The sequence below is a fragment of the Sorex araneus genome, chromosome 5 (assembly GCF_027595985.1).
Source record: "Sorex araneus isolate mSorAra2 chromosome 5, mSorAra2.pri, whole genome shotgun sequence".
Lineage (NCBI taxonomy): Eukaryota > Metazoa > Chordata > Mammalia > Eulipotyphla > Soricidae > Sorex > Sorex araneus.
In genome coordinates, this window is record NC_073306.1 from 160497938 (window position 1) to 160517230 (window position 19293).

Genomic DNA, 19293 nt, shown 5'->3' on the forward strand with positions numbered 1-19293 from the left:
TTTCTGCTCTCATTTCTTCCTGTATTTTCTTGGCTGTCCATTTCACTGTTTCTTTCATGTCCTCCTTTAATTTATTCTATACCTATCCCACAGTTCCTTCATGTGGTTGCGGTTGTATTCCAGTACACTATCACTTTTCCCTCTTGTTACAAGAGAGGATTCTGGATGAGCTTGGTTGATGGTGGTCGCCTTTTTATTTTCCCCTTCTAGAACTTGTCCTTCCTCTCAGGTGTTCCTCTGTTCCTTATGTGAGGCCTCCAGTGAAGCTTTCGGAGAATGTGATCTTTCATATTGGGCTTCTACAGCTTCTTGTGTTCATTAGTATTTTGGTGAACTTGGAAGCGACTAGTGGCCTATTGGCCTATTGTGTTTGAGATAGCCAGGATGTTACTCACGGACTTAGACAGTGAAGGTTGAGAGGGGACTCCAGATTGCCAGGAATGGGAAAAATAACAGCGGCTGCTGGCCCCACAAGAGGCCACGCCCACTTATGTGGAGGCCATACCCCATACCCTGCTGTAGCCAGGGAGGTGTGTGGGGGGCAGGGGGTGAGTGTTGGCACGGTCTGGGTCCAAGAGGCTGGGAAGGGTCACACACTTGGGGGGTCGGGGAACAACGTGGCAGCAGTGAGTGCTCACAAGCCACAGGCCAGGGTGTTAGTCTGGGGGGTGCTGGGAAGGTCTGGGTCTGAGAAGCTGTCTCATCAAGGTGTTTTTAATAAAAAATTTAAGACTATACATTATGATACTAGCCATAAAAAGAATAAACCCTGGGCCAGGAAAATGGCTCAAAGGGCAGGAGTGCAGCCTTAGTATGCAGAGGCCCTGGGCTCCATCTCCAGCACCAGCAGTCCCATGTTCATGGAGCAGGGAGTAGCATCTCCCCCCCACCCCAGGGTTACCAGACATGGCCCAAAAACAACAAGAAAAGAATAAACATTGCATGTGATGAATGTGCATGAATCTCAAAATCCCACTGAGACAATCATCTAGTTCCATTTATATGAAAATCTGGAAAAGGCAAGTCAGCTCCTGGTATTAGAAAGCAGACTGGAGGAGGGAGAGGAGGGGAAGGGATGAGCAGTTAGAGTTGTTTCCAAAAATGTATAGTATGTAGGTTTATACTATACATACAAATTTGTATTTTGAGCCACACCCGGCAGTGCTCAGGGCTTATTCCTGGCTCTGGGGTGAGGAATTTGTCTTGGTTGACAGTGTTTTGAAGACCATCTGTGCATGCGTGGCTAGCATCTCACCTGCTGTACTCTCTCTGACCACTTTCAGGGTTTTGTGGCACGTCTCGTACCCTGAATTCCTGCAGACAGTGCCAGCAGCACCGGCTCCTTCCCTTTAGTTCTCACTTCTCACATCCGTGCCGCTCTGGGTGGAGCAAGCCAGGCCTCCTCCGAACCGAGTCCCTTTCTCTTGAGCTTCTTCTGTTTTTCCTGTCATTTCCCTTCCCGTGTTTCTGGAAGATGTCTTGACTCTTGGAAGGCCTAATTTGCCCAAGATCACCAAGAACATGGTAGGTAGGAATCTTGAGCTTGTTTGTTGCTGGTCACGCCTTGGGTAACATCTTGGGTGACAGTTTAGACACCTCTGGTCTTGCCATGCAGCATGGGTGGGGCTTTCCTTTTGGGGCAGCTTCCGTTCCCTTTATGTCTCCAGCCATCTTCCCCGAGCTCTGCGTGGTCACACGGGCAGTGCCAAGTTCCCTCAATGGCCGGGAGAGCAGAAAACAGCGTCTCGGCCTCTCTCCAGGGGTGCTGGTCATTTTGACAATTTGTTGAAGGACTGGCAGTTTAGGGGAAAGGCCGAGCAACTGGATTTTACTAATTTATTTTCTTTTTGCCTTTATATAGTGTGCATATTTACTGAGATATTTGACAAACTAAAGAAACTAAATGTGGCTGAAAATCACCAGGATAGTAGAAATGATATCTGCACTTATATGTTCATTGCTGCACTGTTTACAATAGCCAAAATCTGGAAAAAACCCGGGTGCCTGAGAACAGATGACTGGTTAAAGAAACTTTGGTACATCTACACAATGGAATACTATGCAGCTGTTAGAAAAGATGAAGTCATGAAATTTGCATATAAGTGGAAAAACATGGAAAGTATCATGTTAAGTGTAATGAGTCAGAAAGAGAGGAACAGACATAAAAACATTGCACTCATCTGTGGAATATGAAGTAACAGAATAGAGACTAATACCCAAAAATAGTAGAGATAAGGACCAGGAGGTTTGCCCCACACACAGCTTGGAATCTGGCCTCACATGCTGTGGGGAAAGGCAGCTCAGATAGAGAAGAGAACACCAAGTAAAGGGTGTTAGGAGGACCCGCTCAGGTTGGGAGATTCGTGACAAAAGTAGACTATGACTGAACACAATGGCAACTCAATACCTCTATTGCAGACCACAACACCCACAAGGAGAGAGAACAAAAGGGAATGCCCTGCCACAGAGGCAGTGGGAGGGATACTGGCATCATTGGTGGTGGAGAATGGGCACTGGTGGAGAGGTGGGTACTTGATCATTGTATGACTGAAACGCAAACACGAAAGTTTGTGAGTATATAACTTTACCTCTCGGTGATTCACTAAAAAAATTTTTTTTAAATAAAATAAAAATCACCTGGATCTTTAGTCTATTACCTTCAATCTTAAAATATCCCACCCTACCCCCATCTCCTATTATTTTTATCCAGGTGATAATTAAGGCAATCCTTTCTCGACATAAAGAAAGTGCTTTTTAACTTGAGGCCTCTTGTTCCCGAAGTTTTAGTGTTTGCTCCAGGAGTATGTAGGAGTTAGGAATCCCCACAGTCTGTAATGGAGATGAGAGTTTGTTTGGAAACATTTCTAAATTATTGCTATGGGACCTCAGAAAGACCTGGTCTTAGTCAGGTAACTTAGTTGTCCCCTTTAAAAGACCAGCATTTTGCACATGTGCAGTTAAACGGTGCCTCCAGAATAAATGATAGGAGGTCCCCAAATGATGGAGTTTGGCTCCTGTGGCCTGCTACAATGGCGGGGGAAAGGAAACAGGCTCTCCAGCTGAGCCCGTGTCTGTGGGCGTCCCTGGGTGTCCCAGTTTCCTCCCACACCCACAGGTGTGCGTTAGGTTTGCTGCTGTGTCACAGCTGGCCCACTTACCCTGGGAATGGAGTGTGTGGGGTGAGTCCTGCTGTGGTGGCATCCTGCCCCGTCACTGTGCCTCGAGCTGCCAGGATCGACCCCAGCCTCCACCCCACCACACGTCCTTGGCCGGAAATGACCGGGAATGACTGGGAATGAAGGAAGCTGAGTGAATGGTTGAAAATGTTCATTGACTTTCAAAAGAGAAGTGTTTGGACTCTTTATTTGAAACTTTTTTTTAAAATAAATTTATTTATTGAATCACCATGAGAACGGTTACAAAGTTCTTTTGGGTTTAAGTCTCGGTCATACAATGATGAAACACCCTCCCTTTACCAGTGCACATTTTCCACCACCAACAACCCCTGTATGCCCCCCATCCCACCCCTACCCCTGCCTCTGTGGCAGATGATTGCTACATTACTCTCTCTGTACTTTGATTACATTCAATATTTCGACACCAGACCCACCATTATTATTTGGGATTTTCCCCCAACACGCAAACCTGCCAAAAAGGCAGCGTTAGACAATTTGTTTTCTATTGCTGATTATGAATAGCATATGATGTCGTGGCCACGTGATTTTAGAATTCTGAAATTTTAATAATTAAGTCTGGAGGGATTTCTGCCAAAAGCCACTGGGTTCCGAGATATTTGAAACTTTTGTGGGCGGGTTTTTTTGTTTGTTTGTGTCATTGAATTGTAATTCTTGCCTGTTGCTTTAGCCGATTAAATACTGGTCATATTAGGCTTCATTTAGTTGAATGTAGCAGTTTCAAAGAACCTATCAATGATGGTAGGTGAAGTGTAGTGTATGCAGGCAGCACCGCTAACTCTTAATAACTCTAAGCCTTCTTCCCCAGGGAGGAAAAAAATGAAACCACTATTATATAAATGTCGCTTATCAAGTTAAAGAAAATGGTGATAAATTTTTAACTGACTTTTTTTAAAACAGCCTTTTCTGGGCTGGAGCAATAGCACAGCAGGTAGGGCATGTGCCTTGCACGCGGCTGACCCAGGTTCGATTCCCAGCATTCCATATGGTCCCCCGAGCACTGCCAGGAGTAATTCCTGAGTGCATGAGCCAGGAGTAACCCCTGTGCAAATGCCTGGTGTGACCCAAAAAGCAAAAAAGAAAAAAACTTTTTTTAACCTTCTTTTCCCATGAAGGTTAAATTTGTAATTTAAACTTTATTTTTGTAGGCTTTTCGGGTGAAATGTCTTTAAACTTCCGTAATGACAGTGAATGCTTTTCTCTTTGGGAAATACTCACGTGAACTTTTTTACCAACATACCGTGTTTTCTCCTCTCTTAGGAAACAAAATCAGTTGAGAAAGAACCACTTATTAAAATAGCTGCAATTGACAATGGTCTAGCATTTCCTTTCAAACATCCTGATGAATGGAGAACCTGTGAGTATTTAGAATTTTCTCTAGAGTCTAGAATTACCCCTTTTCCAGAGTAGGAAGGAAACAGTTTAGGAAGACTACAGAAACTAGAGTAACTAACTTACATCCCTTAGGACTCAGCCAGGAATAGGGCACAAAGGCGGGCACTGGCTGGACTCCGGCTTGCCTTTGGCTGAGCTCCACACAACTGTCTGCTCTGCAGTTTTCAGCGGATCTGCCTTTTAAAGTAAGTTTGGGGTCCAGAGCAATAGTACAGTGGGAATGGCGTATGTCTTGCACATGGCTGACCCAAGTGTGATCCCAGCATCCCGTGTAGGGCCCTGAGCCCACCAGGAGTAATTCTTCCTGAGTGCAGAGCCAGGAATAACCCCTGTCATGTTCTGTGGTTGTCTGTTAATTAAGTGTATTAGTTATTAGATAACTATTGACCTGTGTTTTGACCACTTGATCTGTTAATTTTGAGAGGAAGTTAAATTCCACTGTGATTGGAAGCAGGGATATAGCTCACTGCAAAAGTATATATCCTGCAAGTATAAGGCTCTGGGTTTGATTCACACATTCTTAAAAATATATATATTATAATAGTGTTTTTCATCTTGCATTTTTGTGCATTTTAAACTTTGTGTTTCAGTTGCATTTTATATTCTGCTGACTTCTTTCATCAATAAGAAATACTTTAGCCGTCTCAAAATTTTTTGCTTTTTTAATTTTGATGTGACATTGTTATATTCCATTTATTTTTATTAATATTTACCCAGTGTGTTATGTGTTTCACAATATGCTTATATGTGTAGTATGTATGGTAAATTTAAAAACAATCTTAGGGCCTATGATTTCTTTAAAAGACATTTATAAACAGCACTTAGCAGGATTTTTTAATTTGGTCTTCATTTTGGGGCCACACTCAGCAGTACTCAGGTCTCACTCCTGTACTCAGGGATCACTCAGGGGATCATATGGTGATGCTGGGGATCAAATGGGGCCGCTTGATGCGATGCAAACACTTTAACCTCTGGACTCTCCAGCACCAACAGGATTTTTTTTTTTTTAATCCAAACTTAATGGCTACACTGTATGTGCTAAGTTTCACTCAATACTGATTATTTGAACCTTTTCTGTCATCTTTTTTTTGTATTTACCATGAATTTTGTCGTGGGAGTAGTGATGACGGCTTACTCCTGGCTGTGCTCAGGGATCATTCCTGGCAGGAATCCAGGGGACCAAATGGGGTGATCACATGAGGTGCTGGGATCAAACCTGGGTCAACCTGTACAAGACAAACACCCTACCTACTGTACTATCTCTCCCATACCTGTAATCTCCATTTTGATTTCCTTTTTGGTGTGCTGACTTGATGTCTTTTTGGGGTTTTGTTTCTGTTTTTCATATTGTTCTTAGGATCTATATGCAATTACACTTTAATCTTAGTTTTTGGTTTGGCTTGTTTTGCTTTTTGTAAGTTATGTTTTGTAAAGTGTTAAGTTGAAGGTACTCAATTCACCTGGGAAATTTCACCAAACATGCAATGGAGGATTAAGGGTCTGGCACTGGCCCACAGAATCGGTATCATGAATATAGTTCTGCCCTGTGACCTTGTGAGCTGAAGCAGTGTTAGTGTGTGCTGTCACTTAGGGAAGTCATGGTGGATGAGTTTCATCACTTGGGCGCTCCCGTATGCAAGTACTCAAGTGTCTTGTCAATGTTCAGTAAATGAAGACAAGGGAGACAGTGCACTGTCTGATAGTGGCCTTTCAGACAAGAGTAAAAGTCGGCAAACAAGAGAAGTGACTTAAAAGACAGCAAGGTAAGCTCAAAGTATCTCCAAAGCCCTAGAGAACTTTGCATAGGGAGGTGACAGGAAAGTGTCCCATGCAAGAGAGACTTTGAGTAGCAGAAGAACTGCAACTGGGCCTTTGGGAGAGTCTTTTCTTTCTTTTTTTTTTTTCCATTTTAGTTATTTTTTCTTTTAATTTAATTTTTATTTCTTTTAATAACAAGTCCAACAATGGAGATGTTACTGGTGCCCTCTCAAGCAAAAAGTGGGACAACAATGCTACAGTGCTTTCTTCTAATTGAAGCACAGTGAGATGCACAGTTACAAAGTTGTTCATGATTGGGTTTCAGTCATAAAATGTTCCAACACCCGTCCCTTCACCAGAGTACATTTCCTACCACCAGTGTCCCGTTGGGAGATTCTGAGACCACTGGCTTCTCCAGGAGGAGAGTTTACGTGGTGACAGTGGAAGTGGAGGGACAGAGATTGGAGTAGACAGGCATAGGACTGTCCTTACTGTGATTATGAGGGGAGGGCTAATCAGGAAATTGGGTGTAACTCCAGAGAGATGTGTGCCAGAGGTAAAACTTTCTTTTGAATAGGCCAGCCAGTTGCACTGTACAAGGGAGAGACTGGAGGGACTGAGAGAGAACAGTGGGTAGGGTGCTTGCCTTGTACATGGTCAGCCCTGCTTTGATCCCCAGTACCCCTGAGGAACCAGGAGAAAGCCCTGAACACCACTGGATGTGGCTCAAAAACAGAACCAACCCCCCCCCCCAAAAAAAAAACCTCAGAGGCTATGACATACCTCAATGTAGAAGAGATACTTCATGTGTATGAGGCCCTGGGTTCAATTAATTAAAATAAATAAATAAATAAATAAAAACCTTGAACCTAATTAAATCAGATAGTACTTTATTGTGCTGTACCACCTGAATTGATCATCCAAAATCAGAATTCAGGGGGCTGGAGCAATAGTACAGCGGGTAGGGTGTTTGCCTTGCACGAGGCCGACCCGGGTTCAATTCCCAGCATCCCATGTGGTCCCCTGAGCACCATCAGGGGTGATTCCTGAGTGCAGAGCCAGGAGTAACCCCTGTGCATTGCCAGGTATAACCCAAAAACCAAAAAAAAAAAATCAGAATTCAAGTTTAAGTGGCAAAATATAATTGTTCTCTAGTAACTTATTTCTCTTGTCCTGTTCTCACCCTCCACTTTCTCTTTTTGAGACCTTGGGAATTAAAGGAAAGGTCCAACCAAGACTAATACTGTTTTAAATAAGACACTTTCCCTCTACTATTAAAAATACTTTCCTCTTCCTCCTCCATTAGATCCATTTCACTGGGCCTGGCTTCCTCAAGCAAAGGTTCCTTTTTCTGAAGAAATAAAAAACCTGATTCTACCCTGTGTTTCTGACATGAACTTTGTGCAAGATCTATGTGAAGATCTTTATGAACTTTTTAAGGTAAATCAATTTTGTGTCATTATTTCAGAAAATGAAACCTGAAAATAGAAGCAATTTTCTGAGCTGAGTTAATTTGTAGTTAGCTGCTTCAGTTAGCGCTCTGCTCTGTAGAATCGGGCCTAACGGAAAAGAATTAGCAGTTTTCCTTTCCAACAGCAGGAATGTGTAAGTCACACCCACCGTTAGTGGGACCACACTAAAACTGGAGAAGTTATTTTCTTCAAAATTTGATTTTTATGAAGTTTCTCTATAAATTATAATAGTAAATGAGCAGTGACCCGCTAGGATTTTATTCTCCCAAGTGCCTGAACTGGGGCCTGGGGGATGGCTCAGAGGACTGGAGGGTGTGCTTTGCATGCCAGGCTTGGTCCCCACCCCACGTGGTCCCCAAGGACCTCTGGTTGTGGCTCAACAACAAAAGGAAAACTTAAAAACCTAACCCCGCTGACGGGGAACTCATTTCAAATACTCGGTATAAGTTAGAGTATCTGTAGAACTCTTCTTGCCATTCCAGAGCTGTACCCATTCGGAGCCCATTCGAGAGGCTACCCGGCTTATCTGGCCTACGCCCTCTGTGATGCCCTCTGTGAGGAAAAGAAACGTCATTGCTCCCTGGAGATCCTTCAGCACCCGCCACCCCCATCAACCCGGGGCCCTCCAGGGGGCCTTACTGCCCACTTGCACAAACACTGCCGAAGGTTTACAGAAACTCATCCTGTAAAAATACTCCTCTCGTTCCTTTCTAATCAGTTGGGAAAGCTTTCTGATGACCTTCTGTGCTCATTTGAAGAGTCCATTTGTTTTCAGATACTTGTTTCAGAGATCTTGGTTTCTGCAGTTCTAACATTTGGTTCTCTTTCTGTGTGACAGATGGATGCAGGATTTGACAAAGCCAGTTTTGAAAATCAGATGTCTGTGATGAGGGGGCAGGTAGGTCACCTTTTCATGTGCTTGTGACTTTGAAACAGTACTCACCTTTTTTATCCATTGGAACCCAAAGCTGCAACTCATACCTTTTGTGCTGAGCTAAAATAGCTCAGATAATTAGAAGTGGGGAGCGGGGTTGCTGTCAGTAGTATTTTCCTCCCATGTCACATAAATCGGATATTTTTGAACTTGTATATTATTTAGTTCATCAGTTTCCCCCAGGTATGAATTCTTGGGCTGTGTTCCAGTAACTGTGAGTGTTAGCTATCTTTTTTCTCCCTAAATCTACTTCCGTGGTTTTTCAGTACCAAGTTGTGTTCCCTCGGGTTATTTTCCTCATAGACTGTTTGGGCTCCATGCTTCAGTAAATGCCGGGTCACTGAGACCCAGGGCTGATTGGGGCATCAGAGTTCTCACTGTAACTCCGCCCTCTCATCCTTCCTCACTGGCGTTTCACCAGAGTAAGATGCGTTGGTCTGTTGGTCTGCAGGTGTGGGCCTGTGGGCTGGGTTGAGGCACTGCAGCTTGGCTCTTCCCTCTGCTCCAGTGGGAGGGCGGGAAAGGAGAACAAAGACCCTGTAAGCCTTGTCTTTCAGTGGCTTTCATCCGCAAGTAGGCATTGAATTGAAGGTGCTCATTCAGTGCACGCCTGTGGAAAAACTGATTTTTCCATCATCTTAACTAAGTTTAATTTTGATTAAGCTGACTGAGAGCCATTGAGATGAATTAGTGCACACCCAGACGCTGCCCCCTTGGAAATGTTTTCTTTGGGGCCAGCCATCAGGGGAAAGGGGGTGCATGAGGGGTGGGTATTGGCTTGCACATCTCTGCTTCCTGTTGCTGCATTTATGCTGTGTTTTTTCTGGGATGCTGAGTTGTCATTAATGATGGAAATGATAGGAGGGGACAGAGCCAGAACAAGGAGGCCCTTTAAGGGCCAGAGTATACTATAGATTCTATAGTATCTATAGATTCCATATGGAAGGGAGCAGAACATTTAGAGATTAAACTTTAGGAAGGGTTGGGAGGGGCTAGAGCAGTAGGATAATGGGCTGGGTGCTTGTCTTGCACATGGCTGGCCCGGGTCCAGTCCTCAGCATCCCATATGGTCCCCTGAGCCCGCCAGGAGTGATCCCTGAGCACAGAGAATAAATTCATGCCTATGAAATAGTTGTAACAAAAAGCTCCACCAACACCACCCCAAAAAAAGCAAATTAGGTAACCTATGCTCTAGAAGAGGATTATTATTTCAACCAGTTTCTTACTTGACTCAAAAACTTGTTGCTTCTGCCATTTAAGTTCTTCCCTAAGCCTCTCCTCTTCTAGTTTTGCCAGTTAACTTCATGATTGGTGCTTATGCACAACCCAGCCTTTGCCCGGGCTGAATAGTGGCTCTTCAGTGTCACACGCATGTCTGTGACGGGCTCTGATTCTTCCTGTGAAGGTGTGGGCCAGGGCTCGGGCTGAGCATGGGCGCATTTTCAGTGTGGGGCTAGTTAAACTGCGTTGTGAATTGTATATTAAGTAGCAGTAGGTCGTGCTCAGGGCTCCTAAGAGCATTTATTTTACACTCTACCTGTGCACATTTGCAGTGCTGAATCGCAGAAGACACATGTTTAGGGCCCGGGAGCTGTGGCCCAGCCATGGGGCACCTGCCTTGCATGTGTGAGACCCTGGGTTCAATTCCCAGCACAGCAGGGAAGAAAAAAAAAAAAACACAACTCATCCCCATTTGGGTGACATAAAACCCTGATGATTCCCGGGAGTGGAAAGTCCCAGGTCCCAGCCCCGGCTGGCCCACTGCACTTCAGGGTGTCTTCCAGCCTGTGCACCGCTTCATCGCCCTCTGCATGCTGCCGTCTGCCCTCGGTGTCTGTCCCTCTTCACCTGCACAAGTCTTTCCTTGTAGCTTCAGCTCTGTCTTCCTGGAGCCCTTCTGCCCCGCGGGGAGCTGGGGTTCCCACAGCACCTCCTGGGATGCTCCATGTCTCGTGCACTCGGAACCTGACGTTAAAGTCAGCGCCCTGGGCATGCTGCCGCCGAGATGGCACTTAAGCCCGCCCAGGATGCAGGTATGTTTCTCCGCATGCTGCGTGCGCCCTGCACACAACTGCCCCCTCCTCCTAAGTGGCCGAAGACCTCCAGAGTTCTACCCGCAGCAGCCAGCCTCCAAAAAGCCGTGCTCTCTGATCTCAGTACAGCGTGTGGGTGTGTCGGTTCTGAGGAATGGAAGCCATGGGCGGTACCAGGGGAGCAGCTGGGATCGGACAGGCGGCACCAAGGCCTCTCCTGCAGGGGTTCGAGCTCTGTGTCACATTGCCTGTTCACAGGGTTCTTGGTTTCTAGAATGTTTAAGTACCCTAAGGGTCCACAAGGCTTTCCCCCTCCAGTTCAGTGGTTTTTTCCCTTTCGAACACAACAGCCTGCTGTGCGTGACCTGACTACGGGAGCTCTGTGAAGCCGGGCTCGCCCTCTTAGGACAGAACCTGAGAATTAAGGTGGCGGCCCTTGAGGGGCTGAGGCCAGATGGCTTAGACAGTGTTGATGTGGGTTCTAGGTCAGACGGCATTTCTCAGGCTGAGTCCCTCACTTTCCCGTTCTCCAATTCCATTGCTCTTTTGCCAGGGCATTCTAGGGTAGTTTGAAGCTTACCGGGTTCTCTGTGCACCTGTGTGTGCATGTGTGTGTGTGTGGTGTATGTGTGGTGTGTATATATGGCATGTGTGTATGTGTGTGATGTATGTAGTATGTGTGTATTTGGTGTGTGTGTGCGTGTGGTGTGTGCACATGTGTATGGTGTGTGTGTTTGGTGTGGTGTGTGTATGTAGTATGTGTTGTGTGTGCATGTGTGTATGGTATGTATGTGGTGTGTGTGTGTGTGTGGTGTGTGTGTTGTGGGGGGTGGTGTGGGGGTGTGGGGGGTATACATGTGTTCATGTAAACCTGACAAGCATGCACATGAAACGCGTAGGTAGCCTCACCACAGCAGCCTCTTGCGCAAGCGGCCGGCGCACACGTTGGCTGGAGCAGCGGGTGGTTAGCACAACGGGGGCGGGCGGCCTGGCGTGCGGCAAGCCGGTCAACAGCCTCCTCTTTCCCACAGATCTTAAACCTCACCCAGGCCCTGCGCGACGGCAAGAGCCCGGTGCAGCTGGTGCAGATGCCGTGCGTGGTGGTGGAGCGCAGCAAGGGCGGGGGCCAGGGCCGAGTCGTGCACCTGAGCGGCTCCTTCACGCAGACGGTGCACTGCAGGAAGCCCTTCTTCTCCTCCTGGTAGCCGCTGAGCGGAACCTCGGCCGCCTCCCGCCTCGCCCGAGCCGGTTTCTGAATGGAAGCACAAGTTTACAGGGGCGCTCGGGGTTTTTTTCTGTCCAGAATATTAAATTTATTTCAGGGATGAAGTGTTGTATCTTCTATATTGTATTTTTCTAGGAAAATTGTATTTTTATTATTAAAAGTTATTGATGCCAGTTAAAAAGCTGATCTCATGGTTTACACATTTTTGAAAATAACTGTAATGATCATTTTTAGAATTCCAGGTAGAAAACGAGGTATTTGTGGGACTTTGAATACAATGATTTTTTTTTTATATTTTTTTAAACATTGAAAAGAACAAAGAGACTCTTCTCCAATTACAAAAGGCTGCTAAGAGTACTGCTGTTCTTGGAACTTTTGTACATGCTAGAAAATCAAGAATAATGCCATGTTGCCTTAATTTTTTAAAGCTGCTATTTTAGAACTTGAATAAATGTCCTTAAAGTGACAATTGCTAGAGGTCACAGACTATTTTCTTTCTTACACTTCAAAATATTTTTGTCAGTTGTCTTGTAAGTGGGGGTGTGAGGAAGCTAAGGCTACCCCCTTAAAAATAAAGAGACTCAACCAAGACAGGGAATCATAGGAAATTAAGACAGATCTCTGTTATATTGAAATTTCTAAAATAGCATTAAAATTTCCCTTGGGGCCAGAGAGAGTCCAACAGGTAAGACATTTGCCTTGCATGTGGCTGACCTGGGGCTCCATCCCCAGCACCCCATATGGTCGCCCAAGTTCCACTCTGTGTGATTCCTGAGTCAGGGCCAGGAGTAAGCCCTGCACACCACCAGGCAAGGCCCAAAAAGGAGAAGTGAAATTTCCCTTTGGAGACGGGATAGTTCAAAGGGCCCGTCACACACTCTGCATGCAGGAGACCAGAATCGATCCCTGGAACCAAACCATATGGACCCCCTCCCACACTCCCCCTCCCCCGCCGCCCCCCACATGGCCCAGAGTGACTGTCACACAACCTTCTAGAACGACCCCACTGGGTGGGGCCCCAAAACAGATGCCACCCCACCCCCCATTTCCCTTTTGTTTCTTGCATGGGACCAATTATTTTAATTAATACTTCTGAATTTTCTTCTTCAGTTTAGTTCTACAATCAGTGCTTTTACTGGAAAATAAGCCTTACCTCAAAGTGTCAGTTGGATTGCGTTTTGGGTTCTCAGAACATAGCTTAATACACAAAATAACTGTAGTGTCCGTGAAGTGACCCACGTGCTATTGAGAGTCCACTTTTGGCAGACAGGCCTCATTCCAAGCGGGGAGGGGCCCAGAGATAGAGTACAGCCTGTAGGGCACTTGCCTTGCACCAGCTGAGCCGGGTTAGATCCCTGGCACCCCATATAGTCCCCTGAGCATTGCCAGGAGTAACCCCTAAGCACCACCAGGTGTGGCAGAAATAAAAACTAAATGAAGAGCACGCTGCAATTCTCCAAGAGATCATTTCTACCTGATTTTGATTTCCAGTATGTCAGATTTCCTGGGAATTTGTAGCACTTGGGATCCACAGAATGATTCAATTGCGAGAGGAGGGCCCACCCGCTTCCCGCTTCCCTCTCCCGGCTCCAGAGAGCCTTCCCTTCACACCAAATTGGACAGTTTGTGGTTTCGGCCTTTTATTTGTACTTTTGTTTTGATTAAGGGTTTTTTTGGTTTGTCTTTTAAAGTATTTCCAGAAAGTCCAGTTAGGCTTGATAGACAGGCGTGTGTTTCTCCCTACTTCCTGTCCTAGATATGGGGGAGGGGACGGTGTCTTGCCCACCCCCTCCCTATTGAAGTCTGAGTGCTAAGACGATGAAGGTGACTGGGACATTGAGTGCTCAGGCTACTCTCTGCAGGTAAATGCTGGCAATGACCTTGTGCCTTTGCATGTGTGTACTAGCAGGAAGTGGCTGTGAGGTGTGGGGACATGTTTCTCAAAGTTCTGTCAGTGTTTCTGTGGATTTCTGTGTTAACATTCTTATGGAAGTTTTGTTATTGTCAATAACAGTAGTAAATTGTTACTGCTTTGTGTCCTAAAATTGAAATCGGAGGAAATATTTTTAAGTGGGCTGACCAGGCCAGATGAGTAATTTTGAACTATTTAAGATACAATAATAAGTTGGTTCTGTTGTAAATTTTTATGAACTTAATTCCTATTTAAATATTGTGTTAATTTTTCAATGAATATGTTTATAGTATCAAATTTGGCGGAATACAATTAATAAAAATTACTGTCTAAAAGTTAAAATTGTTCCTGAAGTTAATATACTGAACATTTGCGGTGTTTTTGAACACATTTGTGTTTATAATTGATGCCTACCCACATTTTTCTTCCTTCATAAATTAATGTATAGTTTTATTCCTTACAACTTTAAAAGATATATGTCACTGGATCCCTAAGGTGTTTTCATTTAGTTTTAATTATATGCTGCCTTATTCTGCCCCACATTTATTATCAGTTGAAGACTGGGAAAATGATTTGTTTTACTTGTTTGCAGATTTGAAAGTGTTGATTTACAGGGTTTTTTTTTAATTATTTTAAAATATTGTGCTGATGGAATTAAAGCTTTATTCAAATCATGATGGTGACTTGTTCCTTGATCAGGATTACGCCTCAGATGGCGTTTATATGTGTCTGTGTGACAGCCGTCCCCTCTCCTGAGATGCTGCTCCCCACAACACCCCAGGATTGCTGTTTCCAGGCCCCCCTGTGGTAAGCTTGGGGCCAGAACACACGAGTTTGGCAGGAGATATGTGGGGACAAATGACATGACAAATGACTGCACATTTCCTGACCCCCAATGGGGGTGAGTGGGTGGGAGCAGCCCCTCAGAGAACAAACTGCAAGCATCCGACTGTCCCCCCCCCCACCGTGTCTGAGACTCCAGGAACCCCACAGGCACCACCCCAGTCCTCGGAGGGGTGACCACCTGCACTCCTGAGTGCTGGAACCAGCTTGACTTTGCGGTACCCAAGGCCGGACTTGCCTTGCTCTAAGCCACAGTCCCAATACACTGAGAAGTTCTCAGAGGACTTCCAGAAGCATTTAACAAATTGCATTATTCAATCAGCATCATTGTACCCCGCACATTTCAGCCTGTTGGGGAATGCAAGTAGAGTTCCTTGAAAATAAATCTTTAACGTCTTGAGTCCGACACTCAGTAATGCGATGGGCTTAACTTTGCCGTTTTGAAATACTGTAAACTACCCGTTTCCGTTTCCCACTGGGTGTGGCCCTGATGACCCCCAGAACCCTCTGGGCTGGAGCCCACTGCTTCATCACTGCCCAGCACCGAATCAGAATCGTTCAGCAGAGAATCAGGGCGTGAGTGGCCTGAGCACTGCTTGGGAGCCCATCCTCCCCCCAAACCCAAGGACTGTACGCTTATTTTATGTTCACTAAAAGGAAGGTCTGTAGCTGCTCCAATGTTTTGGGTTTTTTCCAGTGAGTTGAAAGTATGGACTGAGTCTCTTGGGGGGATGCAATGTGGCGCTCAGGCTGCGGGGGGCCAGCAGTGCTATCTGGGGTCTCAAGTGCCAGACAAGTGCCATGACCCCAAGTGCTCTCCCTGCCAAGGAAATATGCTGTCTTGACTAGGAGTTTGAGAGGGGGGCCGGGTACCATACTTAACTGCTGGCTCTACCTGTTTGGTCTCCGGGTCCTTGTGCAGAACTTGGAGGCCCCAAACCAGCTTCCTCTCCACATGTGATTCTGCCAGTTAATGCTCAGAGACTGGTGGTGAGTGGAGCCAGTGACAGGACAGCGGGTTGGGTGCTTACCTACTGGCTGACCAGGTTTGATCCCCTGCACGCCATGTAGACCCTGAGCACTGCCAGGAGTGAGTCCTGAGAGAATCAGGAGTGACTTCTGAGCACAGCCAGGTGTGTCCCCGCCTCCGCCCCGCAAAAAAATTAAAAAATAAAAAAATAGAGGGTGAAATGTACATTTTGTAGAAAGCAAACTGAGCAGGTCTCATCCCCTTCCCCTTTTTTTAGATTTTGGAGCACACCAGGTGAGATACTCGGGGGTCACACCTGACTCTGCACTCAGGAAGTACTCCTGAGCGAGGGACCTTATGCCAGGGACGGAGCCCACTGTTGTGTCGCTGCAGCCTGACAGCTGTTAGTTCTAGCTCTGAGTTTCTTTGTGAACAGCTGTCGGTGTGTAATAAGGACACCTTTGGGTTTGGGGCACACATCTGTGTGAATGGGCTGCAATTATGCATAGAGCGAGAGTGTCCATGCGCATTTGGAGACAAATTTGGAAGTAAAAGGCTATTCTGAAGTTCCTCGATTCATTGATGGGGAGGAGGGAGAAGGAGGTGTCAGGTCAGGTCACCTGTCATTGCGGCAGACCTGACTCCCCCAGAGACGCAGCTCTGCCTCAAACTGTTTGCTCGGATCCCGCCAGAGGGTGCCAGCTGGTGGCAAGCGCCCCCGCAGGTCATGGTGTGGGGCTGCGAAGGTGGCTCTCAGCTCTGAAAACTGAAAAGCATATGGTAGCAACACGCAGTGGGGCCCCTCTCTTAGCAACGGGGAGCGCTGGGGTCCCCCACCCCTTTAACTTCCAGGCACACGGGCCCTGCTGCCCGACCCATCCCCAGTGGACAAAGAAGGCTTCTGAGAGTTTGTGGGGGCTAGGCGAGGGGCACAGCCTCACCCTTCCCTGAAGACAGAAAGTTGCAGAAACCTTGGCGCTGCTCCTCTGGCTGCCCAACTGGCCTGAGGGGCCACCCGGCCTGCCTCTGGGAACATTCCAGAAAGCCATGCCAGTCTCCCAGGGCCTGGTTTGCTTGGTTATTTTTTTTTTAACTTGGCTAATTTTTTGCTTTTGGTTTGGGGGCCACCTCTAGAGGTGCCCAGGGCTTACTCCTCACTCTGCTCAGGGATCACTCCTGGGGGTCCCGGGGCGCACTGCCCGCTGCTCGCTCACTCTCGGTCCCCACCAGGCTGCCTGTTTCAAATTGCAGCCCTGCGGGTCATCAGAAACTGCATTTTAACCAAGGAGCAGGTTGAATCTTCGTCGCCACTGCCCTCCCAGAATTTCTAAGCGGCCTGAGGCTGCGCTGGACTCTTTCAGCCTAATGCTGCGACGGCATCTCCTTCCTAGGTTTGGAGGGCGAACATGATTGCTTTTGTTAGAAACCTGGAAAACCGGTGACTCAGAAATTGAGTCACCAGAGATTCAGAAATTTAGTGTCATCCAGACAGACATGTGGCAGAGTGAGCCCTGGTTGGACTCAGAATAAAGGCAATCCAAAGGGAGCTTTTTTATTTGGGTGGTCGGTTCTTTTTTGTTGGGGTGGGGGCTTTAGGGGCCACACCCAGTGATGCTCAGGGGTTACTCCTGACTCTGCACTCAGGAATTACTCCAGGTGGTGCTGGGGGAACCATATGGGATGCCGAGAACCAAATCAGGGTCAGCCTCATGCAAGACAAACACTCTTCCCACTGTGCTGTCTCTCTAGTCCCACGGTGGGGGTAGGCTCTTGGGAGTCACTCTTACTGTTTGGGGACCAGATTTCCTGCATGCAGAGTATGTGCTCCTTTCATTCAACTATCTCTTAATGCCCTAAATAAGCCACTTTATCTTTTACATTTCTTAAATTTGCGTTTTGAGTTGCCGCTGGCAGTGCTCAGGGCTTACTTCTGACTCTGCACTCAGGAACCACTCCTGGCAGGACTCAGTCAACCATAGGGGGTATCAGGGATCGAACCCAGTCAGCAGAGTGCAAGGCAAGTGCCCTTCCGGCTGGACTGCCTCTCTGTTTAAATAATCCACTTTAAATCAGGCTGAGCTTGAGCTGAAGACAGTTGAGACATAGCAGGTGTGTCCAGAGCGCTCCGCTCTCCCTCTTGGCCAAAAGCAGGACATGCTAAGGTCCTCCCTTGCCCTGGAGATGGGAACCATCCAGGTAAGTCTGTTGTCCTGACCTTGAGAGATCAGTCATTCACCACTACTCTGCATATGAACACGATGACAGTTGTTGTTTCTGCCTGAACAGGGAAGACAGATTCTTTGGAATTGAAGACCAGCTGGAGCCAAGAAAATTCAAGATGAGAACCAGGTGACCAGTGGATGACTTCCAGCTTCATTATACTTTTATTATAATACTAATAAATGTTAGTATTATACTTAATTAATAGTAAAAACCACTCCCTGTGATACGACAGTTTATAATTGCCATGACAACCCCTGAAAACAGCCAAGTATGGTCCAAATCTGAGTGGTACCTTGACCGCAAAAATCACCTGAGAGTCAGAGAGCCAGCCCTGTGTAACCTCAGAGAGCCAGCACCGGCACAACCTCAGAGAAACCTCAGAGAGCCAGCACCTGCGTAATCAGAAGGGAACACCTAGTAGAGACTATTGGGAGGACCCACTCAGGTTGAAAGCTGCGTGCCAAAAGTAGACTATAGACCGAACATGATGGCCACTCAATAAATACCTTTATTGCAAACTACAACATCCAACAGGAGAGAGAACAAAAGGGAATGCCCTGCCACAGAGGCAGGGTGGGGTGGTGGGGGTTGGGGTGGGAGTGGTGGGAGGGATACTGGGAACATTGATTGAGGAGAATGGGCATTGGTGGAGGGATATAAATGAAATGCAAACATGAAAGTTCATAAGTTTGTAATTGTACCTCATAGTGATTCATTAATAAAAAATTTTTTAAAAAATCACCTGAGAGTTTTCCTCCTCCTCTGAATAAAATCATGAATATGCTGCCAAAATTTATTACTCAATCTTATTTTCATTTTGGTTTTTCCCCTTTTTTATTGCATCACCATGAGATACACAGTTACTAAGTTGTTCATGATTGGGTTTTTATTGTACATTGTTCCAACACCCTTCACCAGTGTACATACATTTCCTACCACCATTGTCCCCAGTTACCCTCCCTCCACCCCTCTACCCCTCAGTCTGCCTCTATGATGGCAGGCATTTTTCTTTCTCTCTCTCTCTCCTTTTATGCACAGTGATTTGCAATCCAGATACTGAAAGGTTATCATGAGTAAGCACTCTGTTCTTATCCAGAGTGATCATTTCCAAATATCACTGCCATAGTGGTCCCTTCTCTGCCCTCTACTCTCCCCAACTTGTGGCAAACATCCAACCATGAACAGTCCTCCTGGCCCTCATTTAAACTGTTTTTGTATATTAGTCTCATACTATGGGTTTTTTTTTTATATTCCGCAAATGGGTGCAATCATTTTATGTCTGTCCCTCTCCCTCTGATGCATTTCACTCAGCATGATACTCTCCATGAACAACC

At 46.2% G+C, this 19293-nt stretch overlaps 1 protein-coding gene across 2 annotated transcripts in view; it reads left to right on the top strand.

The window, feature by feature from the left end:
* The window catches only part of PI4K2B (phosphatidylinositol 4-kinase type 2 beta), a 36989-nt gene extending 22400 nt beyond the window's left edge, over positions 1-14589 (top strand). Inside the window, exons 7-11 of one of the 2 annotated variants that reach the window (XR_008630341.1) lie at positions 4455-4551; positions 7654-7787; positions 8658-8717; positions 10624-10786; positions 11818-11954. Coding sequence is in view for 1 of the 2 variants with exons in the window: in XM_055140612.1 (XP_054996587.1) it covers positions 4455-4551; positions 7654-7787; positions 8658-8717; positions 11818-11991 (465 nt within the window). In the remaining variant the exon portion in view is untranslated. Of the gene's footprint in view, positions 1-4454; positions 4552-7653; positions 7788-8657; positions 8718-10623; positions 10787-11817 lie in introns of both variants that reach the window. The other variant, XM_055140612.1, reaches the window with a different exon arrangement.
* The last annotated feature ends 4704 nt before the right edge of the window (positions 14590-19293 follow it).